Consider the following 21,553-nt stretch of genomic DNA (forward strand, 5'->3'; position numbering starts at 1 on the left):
ATTATATCAGAAATTTCATCCGTTCCACACACAGTAATTCCAAATTCGATATTTTTTTTTTATGATATTACCCTGTTTAGTGTGTATACCTCCTCCTCATCCTCATCATCCTATCAATTTTTCTCCCCGGAGCGGATCCTCCTTTTATAATTTTCCAAAAACTTTACTCCAAAGCAAGAAGAAGCAGGACGAGGCCCTCGCAACAAAAGCTCCGCTACAGATTTTTTTTTTGATTTTTTTGATACGAATTACTGTTTTTTTTTGCTAATTTCCTATTTTTTGTTCTCTCTCAAGCACATTCAATCCTTCCTCTCTCTCCTCGCTCCGTGTTGTGTGTGAAATTGGTTGAGTTCATAAACGTGTATTACTTTAGAGATTTCTTTATTTTTTTTACGACTCTCCTGCCATCGGCAAGATATATGGTAAAAGAAAAAATACATTAGAATCCTATCAGGGTTATTACATCAGGTTGTTGATTAATTTTGTTTTGTTTGTCGAATTTGATAAAGAAAGAAAGAAAAATAATAGTGATAATAATAATTAAAAAAAAAAACAATGAAAATATATATATATACACATATATATTCTAGTATTGTTTTCGCGCCGATGGCAAAACGGGACAAAAAAAAATCATTAAACAACAATCAAGTTTAGATTCGTTTCGCAAATCTTTGTTGCAAACGTTTTAAATTTATAATAAAAGCAAGAGAAAAAAATGTGTTGTTTCGCTTATTATTTTTTTTGTTTTGTTTTGTACTGCACAGGTCGAATTTTACACCGTTCGATTTGCCCTCAGCGCGTAAACAAACGAGACGATTGATTATTTATTTTTTTTTGTTGTTTGGAGAAAAAAAATATTAATTACTTATCAGAACTTTTGGACAGAAATAATTTAAAAAAAAAATACGCTTTTGATTTGTTTAAATTTGTTGTTTGTTCGAAGCAATAATTGAAATAGAGACGAAAATAATAATAATTATAATAGAACGCGCGCTAGGAATGTTGAAATATTTAAATAATTAAAAAATATTTTTTCTCTCGTTTCGTTACTTCCTCTTTTTTGATCAAATATATATATATTTATATAAGAAAAATTAATAAGTCAAAGAAAAAAAAAATCATAATAATAATTAAGTCAATAAAAACTTGGAACAAAACAAAAAAAAGAAAGCTTAATTTCGTTTCATATATAATAATGCTTTACACAATTAATATACGTACATGAAGCCTGAACTCGAGGCTCCTGATGTCTGAAATTAAGAACGGGAACGACTTCGGGTGTAACTGCGTTTCACTGGGCTGTAAGTGGGCGTGCCCCGACGCCTCGGCGAGTACGAACGGCTTCGGGAACGTCCGCCCGACTTACGATCGCTAGCGCCGCGATCTTCTTTCACTCGGATATAAGACACTTCACCCTAAAAGCAAACGCAGAACAGCACGCATTTACATTAGTAACAAAATCCAATCCATTAATTGTTTGAATCATATAAAGATTGCAATACCAAATCTCAATACTTAAGTATTTGTGTGAAAACTTTTACAAATTACTTCTAATCGACTTAATTGTGAATATGAAAAACTGGTAGTGCAATCTTTAAGCTTTCGATACATACTTCATGTGATCTAAACCTAGAGTCGTCGAGTTTTTTAATAGCGTATTTCATGTCTTCGTATCTTAAAAATTCCACAACACCCGAACCGTCTTTGAAGGCATCTGCGAAGCAGACATCGCCGGCTTCGCGCATGTGGTCTTTAAGGTCCTGCCAGGAACCGGATGGCGGTAAACCTAAGCAAAGAAATGTAGAAATTTAGGTTAATAAATCGTTGATTTCTTCTATCTTTTTTCTTCGTGTTACCTGACACTAGAACTCGGTATTGGGAACGTCTCGCTGGTGGTCCACGTGAGCTGCGACCGCGGTCTCCACCGCCACCGCCGCCTCCTCCACCGCGACCACCCCTGAACCCACCAGGTCCACCGCCTCTCGGGAATTCCACCCTCAACCTGTACCCATCGTAGTCATAACCGTCGCGTGCGTGCACCGCGTCTTCGGCATCCCTGCGAGCATAACAAAATCAACGTGAGCGTATATAACAACACAGACACACACATACACACAAAAAAAAAACAACATCAAAGATGGCCGCGCGCCGGTTACGTTTTTCAACTATTTCCATCAATTAAAAACATGGGATTGTGCAGTCACAAAGCGCGCCTTTTCGGTCGACTCCTTCGATATGTTTCTTTTTTTTGATGAACGTTCGAACGATGCACGTTTCTCGTCATATTTACCTGGCGTCCTCGAATTCGACGAATGCAAATGGTGGTCCTCTCCGGTTTTTCAAGTCAACAAAGTTCACTTTGCCGAACTTGTAGAAAAGGTCCTGGATGTCCTTCGTCCTGATGTCTGGCGGCAGATTGCCCACGTATATTCTGCAGTCGCTCCGGCTGTGAGACATCTTTCAACACTTTCACAATTAAAATTAAAAAATGCAAATACAGAATGAAAATACACAGTCGATGGATTCTCTCTCTTTATTCTCTCCTATTCGACTCTCCAACCCAAACCGAAAGCCGATCTCAAAATGGCTACCGGGACGCGCGCGCCTCTTTTATTGTTTTTCCAACGTTGCCAACCACGGAAACGACCAACACAAATTTTCCAAAAAAAAAAAACACTTTCTAAACACAACTACCAACTAAAAGCATAAAACTTAAATTAAATCACTTCTACAAGCATTCTAAACTCTCTGCTTAATTATTGTAGATAGTAAATGATCCTACCGATATCTTACAGGACCCAGCTAAATGTGAAGAGGTTTCCAGAAGGAAATTCATTACCGGAAGAAGAAGAATTATAAATTCCATTTTTACCAAGAACATCTATAATTCATGATAACATATTAATAAATATAATATATAGAACTAATACAATGTACGTTACCTCTTTATTTTGGTGTTACTTAAACTTTTGAAGATTCAACGGCAACCAAACTAACACACGTGTATTGAAAGTTGCCGTGCGGAACAAGAATATACAGAGTGTCTTTTAAGAAAATCGTATTTTTAAACGTTTCAAACAACTTGAATAAAATTAATTATTTTATTTTTAATATGTTTCATTAATTGATCATAAAAAAATAAAGTTTTTAGTTTTTAAATTATCACGAAAATTTTATTTTGAAATAACTTTAATAAAGTTAACGCATTTATTGTTGCAATATGAGTGTAATTATTATTTAATTATGATTTTTCAAAATTATAATGGAAATGTACAGAAATAACTTGAATAAAATTAATTATTTTATTTTTAATATTTTTCATTAATCGATCATAAAAAAATAAAGTTTTTAGTTTTTAAATTATCACGAAAATTTTATTTTGAAATAACTTTAATAAAGTTAACGCATTTATTGTTGCAATATGAGTGTAATTATTAAATAATTATGATTTTTCTAAATTATAATGTAAATGTACAGAAATAAAGAAAAGTTATATAAAATTATTCATATTAATTTTGAGTATTTGAAGTTAATTAATAAAATTATTAAACAAATCTAAAGATTCTAATTTGTTTTGAAAATTAGATAAATAATTGTTCGAAAAAAATACATTATACTTAGGAAAGTCGTTATCGTTACTTCCTTGATAACAACGTTACCATTAGAAACGGACAACAAACAATAAAATTGCAACAGCAACTAGATGAAATAGTTGTAAATGAATATAAAATAATTCATTATTGTTTCATGAATCTCGCAGATAATTGAAAAATGTGGACATTTCTAGTTTTCTTCATGACTCGTAATAATAATTAAAGATAACTCAAAAGAGTTTGCATACTTTTCATATATTAAATGTAATTTTGCTAAAATCTGTTTGCATTACATCAAAATATACAAAATGTATGCAGGTAATTCAGTCGAATTTAACTGAAGATGTTGAAGTTGAAGGTAGGTTTAACATCTCGTTCAATTTCATGAATTTTAATGATTGCATTGATAAATATTACGAAGAAATCTGATGAAACGAAGGAGGAGAAGTATTCTTTATAAAAAGCATAGATGGTGATGAAAACTGTAGTTTTTTTCCAAAATAAAATGTTGATGTTACCAATAAACCTGCACTCGTCAATATTTGTATATTTTTTTTCGTTTATCGGCGTAACCGCAGGTGGATTATCAGCAGGATGTTTTTGCACCGAAACTGCGGTCGACGAGGACTGGTATAAATGGAAGTCGCTGCAGCGACGAAGGCAGAGATCACTCGAACAGCCATGGCCACCGACAAGAAGCAGAACCTTTTGTACCTCTTCCACAGGCCGCAGGAGCCGTCCTTCGTTCCGAAAGGCGAAAACGCGGTTGCCTTCGATGTGCCCGCAAAATTCTTGGTAAGTAATTCGCAGTCTGTGATTGAACTTTTACTATGTTTTCTATTTGTCGGTGTACAGCCGGAGAGGTACAAGCAGCTGGGGACTCAGCTCGAGAGCCGTTTCGGTGAAGCGACCTCGCAGAAGATCAGTTTGGTCGACATCAAGGAGCCGAATCTGACGAACATCATGCGTTTGGGAAGACACGAGAACTTCTCCCTGTTCCTACCCAAGCACCAGAACATCGCTGCCGAACTCATCAACATCTTCATGGGTAAAAAAATGCAGTTATATCCATCGGGTAATTGTAATTAACTTGTATTAATGCAGCTGCAAAGAACGTGGACGAGCTTCAATCTTTGGGTGTTTACTGCCGCGATCGTGTCAACCCTTACCTCTTCGTCTACGCCTTCTCCGTGGCTCTGCTCCATCGCCCGGACACGCAAGGTGTTAATCCACCAAACTTCGCGCAGACCTTCCCCGACAAGTACTTCCAAAGTGGAATCTTCGCCAAGGCTCGTGAGGAAACCAGTGTCGTTCCAACCGGATCCAGAGTAATTAACTAACTGTAAATTAATAAGAATTCAGTTGATGATCTTGATTTTTATGTGTAGATGCCAATCGAAATCCCAAGGGATTACTCAGCTTCTGATTTGGATGAGGAGCACAGAGTCGCCTATTGGCGTGAAGACATCGGTGTTAACCTTCACCATTGGCATTGGCATCTGGTGTATCCGACGAACGCCGCTATGAGCATCGTCAACAAGGACAGACGCGGTGAACTGTTCTATTACATGCACAATCAATTGATCGCCAGATACAACGTGGAGCGTCTCTGCAATAAGCTGAAGCGTGTCGTCAAGTACTCCGAGTTCGAGAAACCCATCAAAGAGGCGTACTTCCCGAAATTGGACAGTCTCGTTTCGAGCAGGACGTACCCGGCTCGCGTCTCCAATCAAGTCCTGCAGAACCTGAACCGTCAGCAGGATGAGATCGTCATGGACGTGGCGGCTTTGGAGCGCTGGAGGGACAGGATCTTCGGCGCAATCCATTCAGGATTCGTCATGGATGTCAGTGCTTCACCTTAAACTTATAAAATAAGTCTTAATTAAACAATTTTCAGAGAGATGGAAAGCAAATACCATTAACGGAAAACGAAGGTATCGATGTTTTGGGCAACGTTTTGGAATCCACTATCTTGTCTCCGAATCCCGACTTTTACGGAAACTTCCACGGCATGGGACACGTCTTCCTCTCGTACATCCACGACCCAGATCACAGGCATTTGGAGAACTTTGGTGTTATGGGCGATTTCGCCACAACCATGAGAGACCCGATGTTCTACCGCTGGCATTCGTACATCGACGACATCTTCTTGGAGTACAAGGCCACTTTACCCAGATACAATGTCGGTCAGTTGAACTACACCGGCATCACCGTCGATTCCGTGTCGATGCAAGGAGAAGGAAGCAAACCCAACGAGATCAACACCTTCTGGCAACAATCCGACGTCGATCTATCGCGCGGCATGGACTTCCAACCTCGCGGATCCGTCTTCGTCCGATTGACTCATCTGCAGCATCAACCGTACACCTACAACATCACCGTCAACAACGCTTCGGGAAGCCCGAAGATGGGCATGTGCAGGATCTTCCTCGCGCCCAAATTCGACGAGAGAGGCAACCCGTGGTTGTTCAGGGACCAGAAGAGCATGTTCATCGAACTCGACAAATTCAAAGTCAACCGTACGTATCTTCGTTCTGCAATTTAACATCAATCATAATTGGATGATTTGCAGTGAAAGCTGGAAAGAACACCATCACCAGGATGTCCACTCAGAGCTCAGTCACCATTCCGTTCGAGAGGACCTTCAGCGATCTGGACACGAACCGCCCGACAGGTGGAGACGCTTTGGCCCAATTCAACTTCTGCAACTGCGGATGGCCCCAACATCTTCTCCTCCCTAAAGGAACACCGGAAGGTTACGTCTGCCAACTCTTCGTCATGGTTTCCAACTACGATTTGGACAAGGTGCGTTCTCTAAAAAAAATTTACAAATTATTCATTTCGTTTAACGTATTTCTTCTGTAATTCAGATCGATCAAGATGAGACCGGAGTTTGCAACGACGCTGCAAGCTTCTGCGGATTGAAGGACAAGAAGTACCCGGATCGTCGTTCCATGGGCTACCCCTTCGACAGGATGCCGAGGAACGGAGTGGACAACCTGCAGCAGTTCCTCACGCCCAACATGCGCGTCCAAGATTGCATCATCAGACACAACAATAGGACAATTAGACGCAAGAATTAGAAAGGGAACACAAAGAAAACATGTTAATTTCGGCTTTACAAAAAAATATATTCCATAAGCATTATTATTCAGTGTGAAATCTCATGAAACACTTGACGTGAACCCCGACGTCGCACTTGCAGCACCTGGTGGTCGTCTTCGCCGAGCATTCGCCGCACCTGGTCTGCTTCGCTTGAGGCACCACGTAATGATTGAACCCATCATACCTAGCCTCGGATTTAACAATCCTCTTCTTAAACGAAACGCTCCTATCAACGTTAACAACCTTCGCGCATCTCTCCAAATAATAAACCACGCAACTCCTCTTAAAACTCAGCAAATCTAAACAATTCCCCGCATTCTTGTAAAGCAAGAAAGCATTGCTCATAATCAAATCCAAAGCGACGCGAAAATCAATCGACTTATCAAAATATTTAATCGGATTACACAACAAATTCTTCTCAACAATCTCCAAAACCTCGCGTTTAACAAAACAAGGCCTCACCCCCAAATACCCCAACTCGTACAACAACGAATTATCAGCGTGAACATTCTCGAAACTAACCGCCTCCAAAGCAACGAACTTCTTCAATTTATACGCGAAATCCAGGATAACCCAAGGCCCGATTTTACTCCCGTCCAACAACAGATACGGACAGTAACCGCTCCTATCCGATCCCACCCAAAATTTCCCAATTCTCCCAACGCAAAACTCCCTCTCACCTTTCGAACAATTCCCCACAAACGTCTCGTTGATCATTTCCAAAATCTTAAGAAAATTTCCACCCTCCAAACTCGAATAAATCGCCTCGAACCTATCTCTAGCTATAGCATTCGCCACTAAACTATTATACGTATCCGGCGATCTCTCCCAAAGCATTCTCTTCCTCGCCACGTCCAAGTAACCGGACAAATAAAGGACAGCCAGAAAACAGCGAATTTCATCTCCGGTGAAATGTTTGTCCTTTCCTGCGTTCGCTTGAATCGTCAGCGAATCGATAAAATCTTCGCTTATGAAATATTCCAGGTAATAAGCGGGGTTGTCTGGTTTGCTGGTGGAAACTGTAAAGTTCAAAATTAAATTTTCTAATTACACGTGTGATTTATTAGGTCAATTTTAACTTACACGTTGGTTCGTTATTAAAGCGGAGCGTTTTGCTTTGAGGGAAATAATTCATTTTCAGTTACAACCGGTTTTCGAAAAGTGCAGTTTCGTACTGAACGCAGGTAAAAATTGTGAATGGTTATGAGAAAAATCTATTGAATTTCAGTTCATCCCTCAGCGAATTGGAGTTTTTACCTGATTTTCATTGTTGGAACAGTTTAAGAAGTTAGAAATTATTTTGCAAAAACCAAATTTTGAGCAATTATCCTAGTTATTTAAGGTTTATGCGTAAAATTATAAAAAACTGTTTTCAACAATATAACTTTCTTGGAATGTTTTTGCTCTTTGCCATTATTTAATTATTAAAATTTGATTGTAGGAGGCTTTGCAAAGTTTGATTAAAGTTTATGCAATTGTTAGAATTGACAAGTTTTTTAAATTTTTATTGGAATTGTTGCTTGTGGTTTTGATATTATTGGATTTATAGAATTATTAGGATTTGTAAAGGTTTCCTGAAATTCCATGAAATGAAAAACGGTTACCAGGAATAGGCAATGTATGTGTTTGATGTGTTGCATACGGTTTGATGTTGGAGGTTGGGTAGTTCTAATGCGCCTGACGTTTCTCCAGCGTTGATCAATAAAATGAATGGCTTCAAATGCCATGAATAATGAGCGAGAAGTATTATCCTCGTCGTGACGCATGGTAACGGCGTTCTCGATCCTCTCCGCTCCGCTCATCCAGTGTCTTCAACTAGTGGCGTCGCGTATCTGAGTCGTCGAAGACGTTGCAGAAAGGAAAGCAGTAGAAGACGAAGGAGCGAGTAAGAATCGAAGTGAATTATAAATGCCAAAGCACAGATTCGTGCGGCCAAGGAGCAGGACGATGATGAACGACTTGGAGGATGTCACCGGAGACGTGACGGTGGTGGACGTCTACGACATAGCTTCAGAGATTGGGAAGGAATGCGAGAAGATCATCGACCAGTACGGAGCGGAGGCCGTGACCGTTCTCCTGCCGAAGGTGATCAACGCCTTGGAGCTGCTGGAGAGCCTTGCCCAACGTAACGAGAGGGAGAACACCCAGCTGTACGAGCTTCAGGCGAAGATCTCGCAACTGGAGAACGACAAGATCGAGAAGGCCGAGTATCGACAGAAATTCGATCAGGTATATAAAATCATCGAAAACTAGAAATTCTACTTGTTGAATTTAAATCGCAAAATAATACCTAAATCAGCTGGTTAAATCATCATTTGATTATTTAGAAAGAATGAGTAATGCGTTTCAAAAAAAAAGAATAACAAACGTAAGTGACGTTTCCTTGTTGATTCCAGTGCACCAGCAAATTGCTTCCCATTTGATCAACCTTGAAGCACGTAACTTAATTAACTGCTCCACTTGACGCAATTGTCAACATTTCACCTAAGCCAACTCTCCTGCGTTAATTCCATTTGAACTTTGATCAAACCTTTTCCCCTGTTAATTTGACCTTTTCAATTTTTGGCATTTCCTCATCCTCCTGAGCATTAAATCTCAATACGCTTCACGAAAAATCAATGCACTTTCATTTACTTTACCATTTTAAAATGGAATTTCAAAAAGAAATCCAAGATCAAGGAAATTCTTCATAAGAAAAGTGAACATTGTCAATATGATAACGTAGAATAATTTCTTATTAACTTATAAATATACAAGATAAATTTGTTTGTAATTGCTTCATTTATTTTTTTATTGCTTTTTTTTGTCCTTGCAATTAAAATTGTTTTATCATTGAATCGGTTAGATTTAATGCGCGGAAATGATTCACATAAAGTTGTTGTGCTGTTAGATAATAACAGTTGAATTAAAGCATTATGAACGTATAATAATATTATTTGAAATTTGATGAATTGTTGCTAATTGTTTTTTTGATTAATTAGGAGTTGGAGGCGATCGAAGATCAATGGCGTTCGGAATCCAAAGAGCTCGTGGCTCTGGTTTCGCGGCTTCAGGGGGAGAACAGGAGGTTGGTGAAGGAGCACGAGAACAGCCAGCATTACGAACCTCGTTCTCCTACCGAAGTCATCTGCGACGGGGCGATGCTGCAGAGGTTGAAGGCCACTTTGGAGAAGCAGCGCGACGAAATCAGGACCAAGGATAAGGCCATACAGGATAAGAGCTGCGACATAGACACGGTAAATTTGTTGAAATGAAATGTTTAATTTATATTAATTATTTGTTTTTTTTTGCAGTTGAGGTCGCAGGTCGACAGGTTGACGGGCATCAGTAGGGAGTTGCGTAGGAAGCACAAGGTTCTTCAGAATCAGGTGAGGAATTTGTGCGACGAGAGAGCAGATTTCCTGGTGCAGCTGCAGGATCAGCATCGCGATGTTACAGCTTTGAGGCAGAGGCTCGGATTGGCCGAAAAGGAGAACGAGGATCTATCTAAAGTGAGGATTTTCGAAAGGATGATTGTGTCGTTATTGTTGTTTGGATTTGTTGTTGCAGTGCGATACGCCTGTTCCGAGCAACAAGGCCGTTTACGATTTGGACGATCCAAATAGACCGCGCTTCACCACAGCCGAACTGAAAGATATACTGAACGAGAGGAACGAGTTGAAGGCGAGGGTGAGCGATCTGGAGGACGAGTTGGATACGTACAGGCCCAAAGAAAAAGTCGAGACGTGAGTTGTTACGTTAGGCGCTCCTCCGTAGCATCCTTCGGCTTCTTTTACTTTATTTTTTTCTCTCTCTTTTTTTCTTTTGCAATTTCCATAAAAGTCCTAGCAGTCAGTCAGATGCGTTCATTGAGACACACGAGGACGCGTGCAGTGTAGTATTCAACACGATGGCTAGCAGCCTCATAGCCTCGACAATATTCTCCGAGTAAGTACTTCCAACATCTCACCGAAGACGCATGCAATACATTTAATATCTTCTAGATGATCTATTTTTCTGATTTCGTTTCGTTAATTGTTAATTGTGTTTAGGCCATTGAACGAGGACGCTCCGGTGCAAGGTCCGCTTCCGTACGAGCCGGACGACGCTCCGTGGAAGAAATCCTCAGAGTCGGGAATCAGGAAATTGTAAGTGAAAAATCAATAGAAATTTGTAAAGGGTTATCGGTAAACGATTTTCGCTTCTGGTGATGTGTCTATTATAGAGCTTGGGTTCGCTCGATCTTGAGGTCTCTGCGATGACACCGATGTTTCTTTCTAGCCCACTAGACACCGTCGGCACCGACCACCTCTCAGCACGCGCACTGATCAAGAATAAAATGTTAAATGCCTTTGCAGCTTTCGCAAGATATTCTCCGAGAGCAGCGGAAGTGGCGGCGGTTTTCATCGCCGTAGCATATCCACGCTATCTAAGATGGCTCTATCGGCGACCACCGAACCTATACCAGTTTAACGTGGACACGAGCTTCTTCCTCTTCTACTTCTTCCACTTGGACAAGGTCAGGTAAAAATATGTCTTCTGCATTTGCGAAACTAAAAAAAAATCAACAGCAACAAACAAACTTTATAATGCAAAACACGAGCACAATATTATCTCGGCACAGCAGCAATTGGATGGGCTCCTCCACGAATCTCCACGATTTTTTTTTGTTTGTTTGTTTTTAAAAGAATTCATAAAGCGTGCTCCGAGTTTTCGTTTGTTTTGTTTTGTTTTGTTTTTGGAAACGACTTGTGCAGAAATTATACTTTTAAATTGTTTTCTTGTGTGCGTCGATTTTATTATATTTTCTATCAAAACATTCGATTACTAATTGTACGCTTCAGCCATCTAAAACGAAAGCTTTATCGAATTGAACAGTCATGTTTTAAATGATAATATTCATCATTATTATTATTATTATTATTTTTTATATACCAAATTATATATTTTTTTTTTATATACATATAAATATTTCTATTATTTTTGTTCGTTTGTTTGTTTTTCTTGTATATTTAATTTATTAATGGACTTAATACAACGGCATTTAATAAACTGCGTGACAACGTACCACAATTGTTTTTTCCAATTTATATTTTCTTTTGTTTCTCAAAGCCAACCAATTATATATTTGAATCAATTTTTCTTATTAATAAAATTGATTTCAACATAATTATTTCATACATGGACTTTCTAATATTTGACAATTTCTCAAGCCTACTTATTGTTATTCAATCAATTTTATATATTGTAATATTCATATTTCGCACCTAGACGTGCGAATTCTATGTTTCTTCTTTCGCAATACACTTTTTCTTCGCATTAACCTAATTTTATTTCTTTTAATAATTATTTCATTTCTCAAGCAACGCGTTTGTTTAATACACATTTACTATGTGATCTTTCCTTAGCAACAAGTTTGTTTTTTTTTTCGTACCTCGAAACAGCAGATTTTTGTTTTTTGTTTCCTAGGTAACCGAATGCATAGCTTTGCGTCGCGAGGGAAAAGATGATGGATGAATGTGTCCCTCGCCGTTTCTTCTTCTTCCGTGCATATTTCTTCGTTTTTTCTTCTCATTCTCGTTGTTTATTTTGTTTCGTCGCCCTCCGTCGATCAATATTTGACCGCGGCGTCGCTCGCCCGAAAATAGATGCAATCTAATTCGCTTCTCCCGTGAAAACGTGTGACCTGATTTCGGTGGTAAATTCACCCTCAGCACACACATACGGTGTTACGTAATTATTAATCCCGTCGTTAAAACTTAGGGGCGGCGAGAGCGTTAATTTTGATTGCATCATCAAACCCCCCGACGCAAAGCGCCAAAATGCACGATTTTGGATCGCATCCAGGTTTCATTGATTTTTGGAAAGAATGAAAAATGTATCTAGATATACTGAAAATATTTATAGTTTAGACAATGATTGTGATTTGTTTTCCAATGTTGCAATGATTTAGATAGATTTGTGACTTGGATAGAGATGATTGAGAGAATTGTTTGGGATCAAAGCGATACATATTGAGGCAATTGTTTTGTTAGGAGAGGTTGATGATGAGGAAAGTGTGTGGAATTGGGTGAGAAATAAAGTCGATGCGAAAACGCTACTGCACTTAAGTCAATAGTCGTGTTTGTATAACAAACAAACGCGCTTAACTTTGAACAGACTTAAGTATACAAACATAATTTTGTTTTATATAATCCACAAACTTTATAGTGTATATTTAATTTAACTACTGTATTCTTTGCGATGTCGTTAATTTCAATGTATATTCTTAGCGCGTTTAAAGATGAAGTAAAAAAAAAAGAGAAGTGTTTAGGATGTAATGTGATTAGTTTGCGTAATGGAGTCGATGATCGATGAGAGCGTTCCGTAACTCAAGATCGTCGTTTGTTTCCGTTTCTCGTCTTGAGCGTCTCGATTTCACCACTCTCCGGGGTCCTCTCAATTTCACACCAGTGTTTTCTTATCATGTACACACACACACGTAACTATATAATTATATACGAATGTACTGTTCTTTTTTTCTAAGGGTAGGCAAACGAGCACTGGATTTATGTATAGAGTATATATAAATAATAATAATATTAATAATAAAAGTAACACGTTGAAAGTGTGGGTTCAATAAAAAGAAACAAACTTATTAATAATAAACTATAAATCAAGTATAAACGTTTTTGTAGAAAGTGCCAAAGTGTATATTATATGATAAATAAATAAATGAATAAGGTAGTAACAAATGTTTGTGTATTAATTAGTCAATTAAAAACTACTAAATATTTTTTATATTTTACAAATAACAAATGTATGTGTTAATTTCTCTTAAAATGATGAATGATAACATGATAAATGCATCCAATTTAGACGTCTTTTGTGTAACAATTATTGTAGTGAATGAAGCAATTTGGATATTTATTGCTCAATCTTTCACTATTTACTTAAGTCGCATTTGCTGAATCTCCGACACAACGACGTTCTTTATACCTGAAAGAAAAAAAATTGGGACCTTAAACTGCGTACTTGATCAAGGATGCATTAGGCGCAGGAGTGAGTTAAGCGAGAGAAAAACCAGTTTCTCTCGCTCTTGTCCTCTCTTCCGACTAAACTACCTACATACTACACGTGCCGATTCTAGTTGTAGTGTAGTACATACACGCGTTTGTACGCTCGAGGAAGAAACATGTCGACCGGTGCACAGAAGAAGACGTATTTCGATAAGAGGAAGGAGGCACGCGGGAAGGTGTCCTCGGGATTGACCCACGAATGCGGCGTCTTCGGAGCGATCTCTTCGAGCGCTTCCGAACCAGGCAACTTCGAGGTGGCTCAGCTGATCCTGGTGGGATTGGAAGCGCTCCAGCACAGGTAAGAAATTTAAATAGAATTAACAATAGATTTTAAGTGGAGTTAATTTGAGGATGCTTTTTTTTTTAATTGGGATGCTTTATAATTGATTTCTTCGAAACGCTCGTCTGGTTGCATAACGTTTTGTTTCTATTCCAGAGGGCAGGAATCCGGTGGGATCGTGACCAGCGAAGGCTCCAACCACTTTCACATCCAGAAGGGTATGGGTTTGGTGAGGAACATCTTCAACGGGGATAACATTAAGAATCTCGTCGGACATCTGGGTATCGGACACACGCGGTACTCGACGAGCGCCGCATCGGAATCGGTGAACTGCCAACCGTTCGTCGTGCACTCGATGCACGGTTCATTGGCGGTCGCCCACAACGGGGAGCTGGTGAACTGCGCGTCTCTGAGGAAGAAGGTCTTGGATAGGGGCGTCGGTTTGTCGACGCACTCCGACAGCGAACTCATCAGCCAGGCGCTCTGCTTGATTCCACCAGAAGGTGAAGTCGACGGTCCCGACTGGCCGGCTCGCATCAAGCATCTGATGCATCTGGCTCCGCTCAGCTATTCCGCCGTCATTATGCTCAAGGACAGGATTTACGCGGTACGGGATCCGTACGGAAACAGACCGCTGTGCTTAGGGAAATTCGTCACATTCGATGGTGAAAACACTTCTTCACCCAATTCCATCGCAGAATCCCCTATAAAGAATCCGAATGCGTTTAGAATCTACAGGCAAGGACGTCGATGATGGATGGATCGTTTCGTCGGAGTCCTGCGCTTTCCTCAACCCGATGCAGTACATGAGGGAGATCCTCCCGGGCGAGATCGTCGAGATGAGTCGCGAAGGCGTCAAGTCCATTTCAGTCGTCGCGAGGCCGGAGAACAAGTCGTTGGCGTTCTGCATCTTCGAGTACGTGTACTTCGCCCGACCCAACAGCGTCTTCGAAGGACAGGAAGTCTACACGGTGCGCCTCAGGTGCGGAGAGCAGCTGGCGATCGAACATCCTGTCGAAGCGGACGTTGTCGGTTCCGTGCCGGAATCTGGAAACGCGGCAGCGCACGGCTTCTCCAGACAAGTAACTTCTATTCATTCGACTACATACAAAATCCAATAATAATAATAATATTTCACAGTCGAAAATTCCGTTCGGAGAATTGCTTACCAAAAACACGTACGTCGGACGCACCTTCATCCAACCCAGCAACAGACTGCGACAACTCAACGTCGCTCTGAAATTTAGTGAGTATTTTTTGTGTGTCTTCACTAAAATTTCTTGATAATTTGACTGATAATTTCTTTAAGGTCCGATTTCCACCAACGTCATGGGTAAACGCGTGATCCTCATCGACGATTCCATCGTCCGAGGAAACACCATAGGTCAGATCATCAAATTGCTGCGGAAAGCCGGCGCCAAGGAGGTTCACATCCGCGTAGCCAGTCCGCCGCTCAGGTATCCATGCTACATGGGTATTAACATACCCACGAAGAAGGAGCTCATCGCCAACTCTCTGGACTGCAAGGAATTGGCGAAGGAGGTGGGAGCAGACAGTTTGCAGTACTTGAGCGTTGACGGTTTGGTGACGGCCGTGCAACGAGATATCAAGGATAAGGGCAACGATCTGGGACATTGCACCGCTTGCTTGACCGGCGTGTATCCCGGTGGAGTTCCGGAGGATTTGGATTGGTAGCAACAGCATATCTTTCTTCATAAATTACTTATCTCTTTTTTTACACGTTTATAATCACTGATAAAAATAAATAGCGTCGATGCATTTCTTCTACAAAATATACAAATCTTAAGACTTAAGCGTATCCATTTTGATTATCACGTGGTGCTGCTGGACGAGCTGCGCGAAGACGATCGTCTCCTCCGCTTTTTCGACTTCTTCCTGTGCGACTTGGATTCTCGCCTGGTCGTGCTCCTTCTCCTTTAATTCAATCAATCATTATCTGAATGACTAAATAAATAAAAACTCATACCGTTTATGTGACTTTTTCCTTTTGTGCGATCGTTTGCTCTGTCTAATCTCGCCGTCCTCTGATTCGGAATCGTCGATCTTTAAAATCTCCTCTTTCTTCTCGTCATCCTCCGTGCGCGTGATGGTTCTACTATCCTCGGTGTTCTCGCTCTTCATCTTCAGGAACATCGCCGCCCTTTTGCGCCTGTCCATCTGCAGAGCGCGATCCTTCGGTCGCGTCGACGACACCAAACGCTCCTTGGCTGCCAACGCTATCTTGTCCTTTATTTTATCTTCAGCTAAATATTTTAAATTGAATTAATTGTTACAGTTGAGTATCCAATATTGTACCTCTGCGAGCGTCGCGTCTCTCTTCCAAATCGTCCGTCAGATCAATCATCTCCAAGATGGGATCGTCCCCATCCATGAACGGTTTCCCATTACCCTGCGTCTCCTCCTGACTTTCTTCCTGTTGCTTCTCCTCCACCACTGGCGTCTCTTGCTGCGTTGATTCCGGAACAATTTCGCTAGGAACACTCGTTTCTTCCTCCTCCTGTGCAATCTCCTCCTCGTCGCTCTCAAGCGGAAGCGCGCTCTTGATTTCTTTAGAAGTCTCCTCCTTGGGTTTCTTGATCGAAAACGATACTGGCGCAATGACTTTCTTCTCTTTGGATGATTTTGACGACAAATTGCTCCGATACACGTCAATGGTATGCCTGTAAAATTTATAGTACTTGTGCGATTCGCGAACAAAGTCGAAGCGATCGTCGTCTTTGGCCCTGACTATAGTCTCGAACTCGTCCCCATTCTTCGCCACGTAATTGGCCATTTTATCGATGATGGCGGCCTTGTCGTCGGGCGGAACGACAAAACTCATCTTCTCGTCTTTACTTTTATCACTAACAGACTTCTCAATCTGCTGTTCCTCGGCGTCCTCATCCTCATCGGAATCGCTGCTGTAGTGCACCAAACTGAGGAGAGGATTCGTTTTCACCACCGGTTTCTTTTCGGGCGGTTTCGGAGGTTCCGGTGGTCGCTCCACCTGCGAATTCGAAGCTGTATTGTAGGCGTTCTGCTGCATGTACTGATTGCAGGACGCCTGCGCGTAATGCGCAGCTTGACTCTGTATCCTCTCCTGCATCTGCGGATTCTGCACCAAAGTCTGCACATCGCAGTTAGCTAAAATACATAAAATAATTACGACAATCTTTTGTGAGGATTCTGGAGTACCTTGTGCGGCGTATTGTTGGGCGATCTGCTTGTAGTATTCGTAATACTGCATGGAGTAGCAGTACTGGTAGTATTGCTGCTGATCCTGCGGTATTTGAGCTGGAGGTGGAGTCGGCTCTTCCTGGACGACCTGCGGGGCGGTGCCCTGTATCCTGGTAACCAATTGCGCGTAGGCGCAGTCCGCCGCCGGTTTGTATGGGATTTGCGGAATCTTCGGAGGCGCAGTCACCTGCACGACAAATACCACAGAATTAGGATTTTTAAGCACCGAAGAACCGCACTCATCCGAAACGAATCGAAGTTATTATTAATTTTTTTTTGCAACACATCGAATTAGAATTGAGAATTTGAAGAAAAAAAAAAATAATAATAGATCAACAAAAATTAAGTGGAAGGAAGATATATAAATATAATAAAGTATAAAATTGGGGCGCATTTTTGAGAGGGGCAGTGCTTTCTTTATAACAACATACGACCTGCAAACAGAAGAGAAAAACACAGTATGAGTAAATATCGTCAAGTAGAGAGTACCACTAAAGTCACAGACATATTTTATAATATTATATTGAGTTAAATAAAAGACATACCATATGATCAACATCCGTTCTATTTTTTTTTTTGTTATATAAATATTTGCTATTTTAACCACTGACATTTTACTAGTTTTGTTCGACACTTCTCGGAGAAACAATACACTAAATAAAGATTTACATAAAACTGCTAAAATCGAATTAGGCAAACGAATAGTCTCATGATGTGAACCTACCAGCGGCGTGACCGGCGCCAAACTCGGATGCAAATAGTCCTCTTCCGCGCTCTGGCTGTCTTCCTTTTGCTGCTCCTCTTTGGCCGCCGATTCCTCTGAAAATCATCGCTCTATTAGTACAAACACAAATTGAACGTTCAACGTTCGAAACCTTTCTGGCTGTGGGTCTTATATCGTCCGGATTTGATTGCGGAGAGGACGTGCCTGTAGTACTTGTAGAGCGCATCGCTTTGGTTCATGAAGTTGAATTGAGGGTTCTCAGCCTGCTTGGCTTTAATGAGGATCTCCATCTGGGGTCCTTGCTGGCTCACAAACAGTGCAGTCTTCTCAATCCTAGCATTCTCTTTCATAGTTTTAGGCTGAATTGTAAAAAAAATTAAATGTATGTTCTCGTTCAGCTGCAAATCTTCACATACAATATCTATGTCAGCAGGCACGTCAAGTTCAGGTGGAGGAATGTAGGCTTTGACTTCTTCCTCACAGGTGGGAATGGATTCTTGAGAGCTTTCCCTATCAGGGTCCTGAGGTACATCATAACTATAACTATATTCATTGGCTTTCTGTCTCTTCAATGCTTCCTCTGCAATAAAATCAATAATATCGAAATATAAAGTAAATCTATTGGATTTACCTTTATACAAGGCTTCCTCCTCTTCGTTGGTGTGCAGAGAGTAATACCTCTCTTCATCACAGCGCTGCTCCAACTTCCTATCTGCATCACTCAGATCTAGCCATCTCGTTGCATGGTAGCCTTCCTTAGAGGCTTCGCAGGAGGACAAATCGGATAAAGCACCTCTGCCATCGTACCTGGAAAACAAAACATTATCATCAAATACATCAAATTGATAAACATCACTCCTAACCTATCAATTTTTAATTTCTCATCTCCCATCCATGGGATTAGGTGTTTGCCCTGATCGATGTATTGGGCCTTCTCGTCATCCCTAAACAACTTGCAGGCGTATCCAAACACCAGGAGATCATCGAAATTATCCTTCACCTGCTTCTTCCTCAAAATTCCAGTCTCGCTCCATTTCGACATGTTTCAAATCTTCACCTTTTTCAATTCTGTTGTTGACACTACACTTCATGATCTCCTACCCCCAACCACATGAACATAGCATACGAACAAAACCACAAATCACTTAATTACCTCATTTAAAATACAAAACATTTACGCAACGGAAAGTTTAAAGACAGATAAACACAATTACATTTCATATAAATACTCATTGTTAAGTATAATTGAGTTTAAGAAGTAGAAGAAAGTTATCGAGCGAAGTAGGCAACACATCGATCAACCCTTGCTATCAGCTGTTAGGCTTTGGCAGACGTCGGTACTTTGCTCCTGTTTTCATCAGCAAATACACAAACAATTCCAACGATAGGCCAATAAGAATCTCCGGGAAAGCTTCTAAATTCCAGTTCGACCAAATCGCATCGTCAATTCCAACATGAAGGAGATAATTTCATTCATGTAAGCAGCATTTCTATAAACCGTTGCAAGAGTTGGAAGAAAAGTTTGTAATAAGCATATGTTCTTTTCTGTTTCAGGTTCGAGACTTTCCTCACACTGAAAATGTTGCTCGTTCTGTTTCTCTGCATACTGACAATCTTAACTATTGTTGTACCCGCAATGCTAGTGTTGCTGAGACTCAAATACTGCATATACAAAGCAAAGGCGAATCCCAAGAAGCTCAAGGTGGCTTTCTTCCATCCGTACTGCAATGCTCTAGGTGGTGGAGAGAAAGTGCTTTGGGTGGCGATACAAACACTCCAGAAGAGGTAATTGACCAGAGGATTATTGATTTTATCAGATAGTTCAATGAGTTGTCTATAGGTGGTGAAGCTGTATTTATTTTTTTTTTAATTGATTAATCTGAGATCATTACATCTAATACAATTGCATTGTCTTACAAGATTACAGATTTTAATGTTTGTCTTTCAGGTATCCAACTGCTGAGATCTCTGTCTTTACCGGGGACGTCGAGGCAACGCCCTCCGAGATTCTGCAGAGAGTCGCCAGTAATTTGAACGTTAAGGTTGACCCGAAAGTCAAGATTGTTTATCTGCACAAGAGGTCGGGTTTGGAGGCGGCCAGATATCCGATACTGACGCTTCTCGGACAAGCTTTGGGATCGATATGTTTGGCCTTCGAGGCTCTGGGACAACTCAATCCGGACATCTTCATCGATACCACCGGGTTCTCCTTCACCCTCCTGGTGTTCAAGGTCATCGCTGGATGCAAGACCGCGTCCTACGTTCATTATCCGACAATAACCACAGATATGATCGAGAAGGTCTCTAGTCGTAGATCCATGTACAATAATCGAAGCTACATCGCCAAAAGCCCTTTCTTAACATACGGAAAACTGGTTTATTACAGAATGTTCGCTGCGGTAATAACATTCTTGCATGTTATTGACAAAAATAATCATTTGTAATTGGTTTTTTTGTTGTAGGCCTACTCGTTCGCCGGGCAATTCTGCGATTTGACCATGGTGAACTCGACTTTTACCATGGAACATTTGACCGTCCTTTGGAATAAACCCATGCATCTGATCTATCCTCCTTGCGACGTAAGTCATCTGGTGAAGCTACCCAAGGATGAAGCTAAGAAGGCGAACATCCGGATACTCTCCCTCTCTCAATTCCGTCCCGAAAAGGATCATCCGTTACAGCTGCAAGCTCTGTACGAGCTTCGCGAATTGATTCCAGACCAACTCTTCGCCAACGTGACTTTGGTGATGTGCGGCGGCTGCCGCAACGAGGACGACAAGAAGCTCGTCAAGGATCTCGTCGATCTCAGCAAGCATCTCAGCTTGGAGAACAACGTCGAGTTTAAGGTGAACATAAGCTATCAAGATCTGCTCAAAGAACTGGAGTACGCTCAGATCGGCATACACACCATGATCGACGAGCATTTCGGGATCAGCGTCGTCGAGCAGCTGGCCGCCGGTCTGATGACCGTCGCTCACAGATCGGGTGGTCCTCTTCTGGATATTATCGAGACTTCGGAAGGATCCAGATTGGGTTTCTTGGCTGTCACTCCATTGGAATACGCTCACACTTTGAAGACTATCCTGGAGATGGAAGAGGTGGCGATTATGGGTATCAGGGAGAGGGCCAGAGCCTCCGTGGATCGCTTCTCCACCAAGAAATTCGAAGCAGAGATCTTGAGGGCCGTGGAGCCGCTCTTCCAATATTGAGACTTCAATTTCTTTTTACACACTGTTATTTTCTAAATGTAATTTATATAATTTATTAGCTTTGGAATGCATGCATGTTTTTTTTTCGCTACCTTCCAACGACTGTATTTATTTCCAGTTTTGTATATCTTTTTAAAAAATGTAATGGAAACTATATAAATCGAAAGAACGCAGTTTGATTTAAACCAACAATCAAAAATATTCAGAAATTTATTAATCTTTACCTATTCACTTAACTAGACTAAATCATTCTTTAATTTGATAATGTTATAGATTTCCTTCTTTAATCGAGTTTTCCATAACAAGTGTATTTGGACGAAAGATAGCGCCACCTGGAGCGTCGCGACGCTCCTCGTTTCCTTGGACAT

General features: G+C 40.7%; 6 protein-coding genes across 10 annotated transcripts; 4 read left to right on the forward strand and 2 right to left on the reverse strand.

The window, feature by feature from the left end:
• Window positions 1-275: 275 nt before the first annotated feature.
• LOC108569918 (serine/arginine-rich splicing factor 1A) lies at window positions 276-2,632 on the reverse strand. Its single transcript, XM_017931684.1, has 5 exons — window positions 2,291-2,632; window positions 1,857-2,056; window positions 1,614-1,786; window positions 1,222-1,415; window positions 276-401 (listed from the first exon to the last, which is right to left on the reverse strand). Exons 1-4 carry the CDS (start codon window positions 2,455-2,457, stop codon window positions 1,257-1,259), a joined length of 699 nt encoding a protein of 232 aa, XP_017787173.1. The 5' UTR covers window positions 2,458-2,632; the 3' UTR covers window positions 276-401; window positions 1,222-1,256.
• Window positions 2,633-4,242: 1,610 nt separating this feature from the next.
• On the forward strand, window positions 4,243-6,743 carry LOC108569914 (phenoloxidase 2-like). Its single transcript, XM_017931675.1, has 7 exons — window positions 4,243-4,388; window positions 4,449-4,641; window positions 4,698-4,921; window positions 4,982-5,437; window positions 5,491-6,112; window positions 6,166-6,398; window positions 6,464-6,743. Exons 1-7 carry the CDS (start codon window positions 4,275-4,277, stop codon window positions 6,674-6,676), a joined length of 2,055 nt encoding a protein of 684 aa, XP_017787164.1. The 5' UTR covers window positions 4,243-4,274; the 3' UTR covers window positions 6,677-6,743.
• Window positions 6,744-8,372: 1,629 nt separating this feature from the next.
• On the forward strand, window positions 8,373-11,600 carry LOC108569917 (RILP-like protein homolog). Of its 4 annotated transcripts, XM_017931680.1 has the most exons (8): window positions 8,373-8,927; window positions 9,680-9,934; window positions 9,992-10,189; window positions 10,248-10,423; window positions 10,521-10,625; window positions 10,730-10,825; window positions 11,036-11,196; window positions 11,249-11,600. In XM_017931680.1, the coding sequence occupies exons 1-7, from the start codon at window positions 8,607-8,609 to the stop codon at window positions 11,148-11,150; spliced, it is 1,266 nt and encodes a 421-aa protein (XP_017787169.1). In that variant the 5' UTR covers window positions 8,373-8,606; the 3' UTR covers window positions 11,151-11,196; window positions 11,249-11,600. The 4 variants fall into 4 exon arrangements, with proteins under 4 accessions (XP_017787169.1, XP_017787168.1, XP_017787170.1 ...); XM_017931679.1 differs by lacking the exon at window positions 11,249-11,600 and having other exon boundaries at window positions 8,374-8,927; window positions 11,036-11,241; XM_017931681.1 differs by lacking the exon at window positions 11,249-11,600 and having other exon boundaries at window positions 8,374-8,927; window positions 10,903-11,123.
• Window positions 11,601-13,561: 1,961 nt separating this feature from the next.
• Window positions 13,562-15,795, forward strand: LOC108569915 (amidophosphoribosyltransferase-like). Of its 2 annotated transcripts, none has more exons than XM_017931677.1 (5): window positions 13,562-14,033; window positions 14,172-14,715; window positions 14,771-15,097; window positions 15,156-15,261; window positions 15,325-15,795. In XM_017931677.1, the coding sequence occupies exons 1-5, from the start codon at window positions 13,852-13,854 to the stop codon at window positions 15,708-15,710; spliced, it is 1,545 nt and encodes a 514-aa protein (XP_017787166.1). In that variant the 5' UTR covers window positions 13,562-13,851; the 3' UTR covers window positions 15,711-15,795. The 2 variants fall into 2 exon arrangements, with proteins under 2 accessions (XP_017787166.1, XP_017787165.1); XM_017931676.1 differs by having other exon boundaries at window positions 13,629-14,033; window positions 14,172-14,680; window positions 14,745-15,097.
• Window positions 15,763-19,107, reverse strand: LOC108569913 (protein suppressor of white apricot-like). The gene is made up of 9 exons (XM_017931673.1): window positions 18,840-19,107; window positions 18,608-18,783; window positions 18,393-18,556; window positions 18,128-18,335; window positions 17,977-18,071; window positions 17,211-17,439; window positions 16,332-17,159; window positions 16,003-16,279; window positions 15,763-15,950 (listed from the first exon to the last, which is right to left on the reverse strand). Exons 1-9 carry the CDS (start codon window positions 19,016-19,018, stop codon window positions 15,848-15,850), a joined length of 2,259 nt encoding a protein of 752 aa, XP_017787162.1. The 5' UTR covers window positions 19,019-19,107; the 3' UTR covers window positions 15,763-15,847.
• A 160-nt stretch (window positions 19,108-19,267) lies between these two features.
• LOC108569916 (GDP-Man:Man(3)GlcNAc(2)-PP-Dol alpha-1,2-mannosyltransferase) lies at window positions 19,268-21,350 on the forward strand. The gene is made up of 4 exons (XM_017931678.1): window positions 19,268-19,453; window positions 19,531-19,761; window positions 19,925-20,375; window positions 20,439-21,350. The coding sequence occupies exons 1-4, from the start codon at window positions 19,431-19,433 to the stop codon at window positions 21,183-21,185; spliced, it is 1,452 nt and encodes a 483-aa protein (XP_017787167.1). The 5' UTR covers window positions 19,268-19,430; the 3' UTR covers window positions 21,186-21,350.
• The last annotated feature ends 203 nt before the right edge of the window (window positions 21,351-21,553 follow it).

The sequence above is a fragment of the Nicrophorus vespilloides genome, unplaced genomic scaffold (genome assembly GCF_001412225.1).
Source record: "Nicrophorus vespilloides isolate i.1.1-1 unplaced genomic scaffold, Nicve_v1.0, whole genome shotgun sequence".
NCBI classification, from domain to species: Eukaryota; Metazoa; Arthropoda; class Insecta; order Coleoptera; family Silphidae; genus Nicrophorus; species Nicrophorus vespilloides.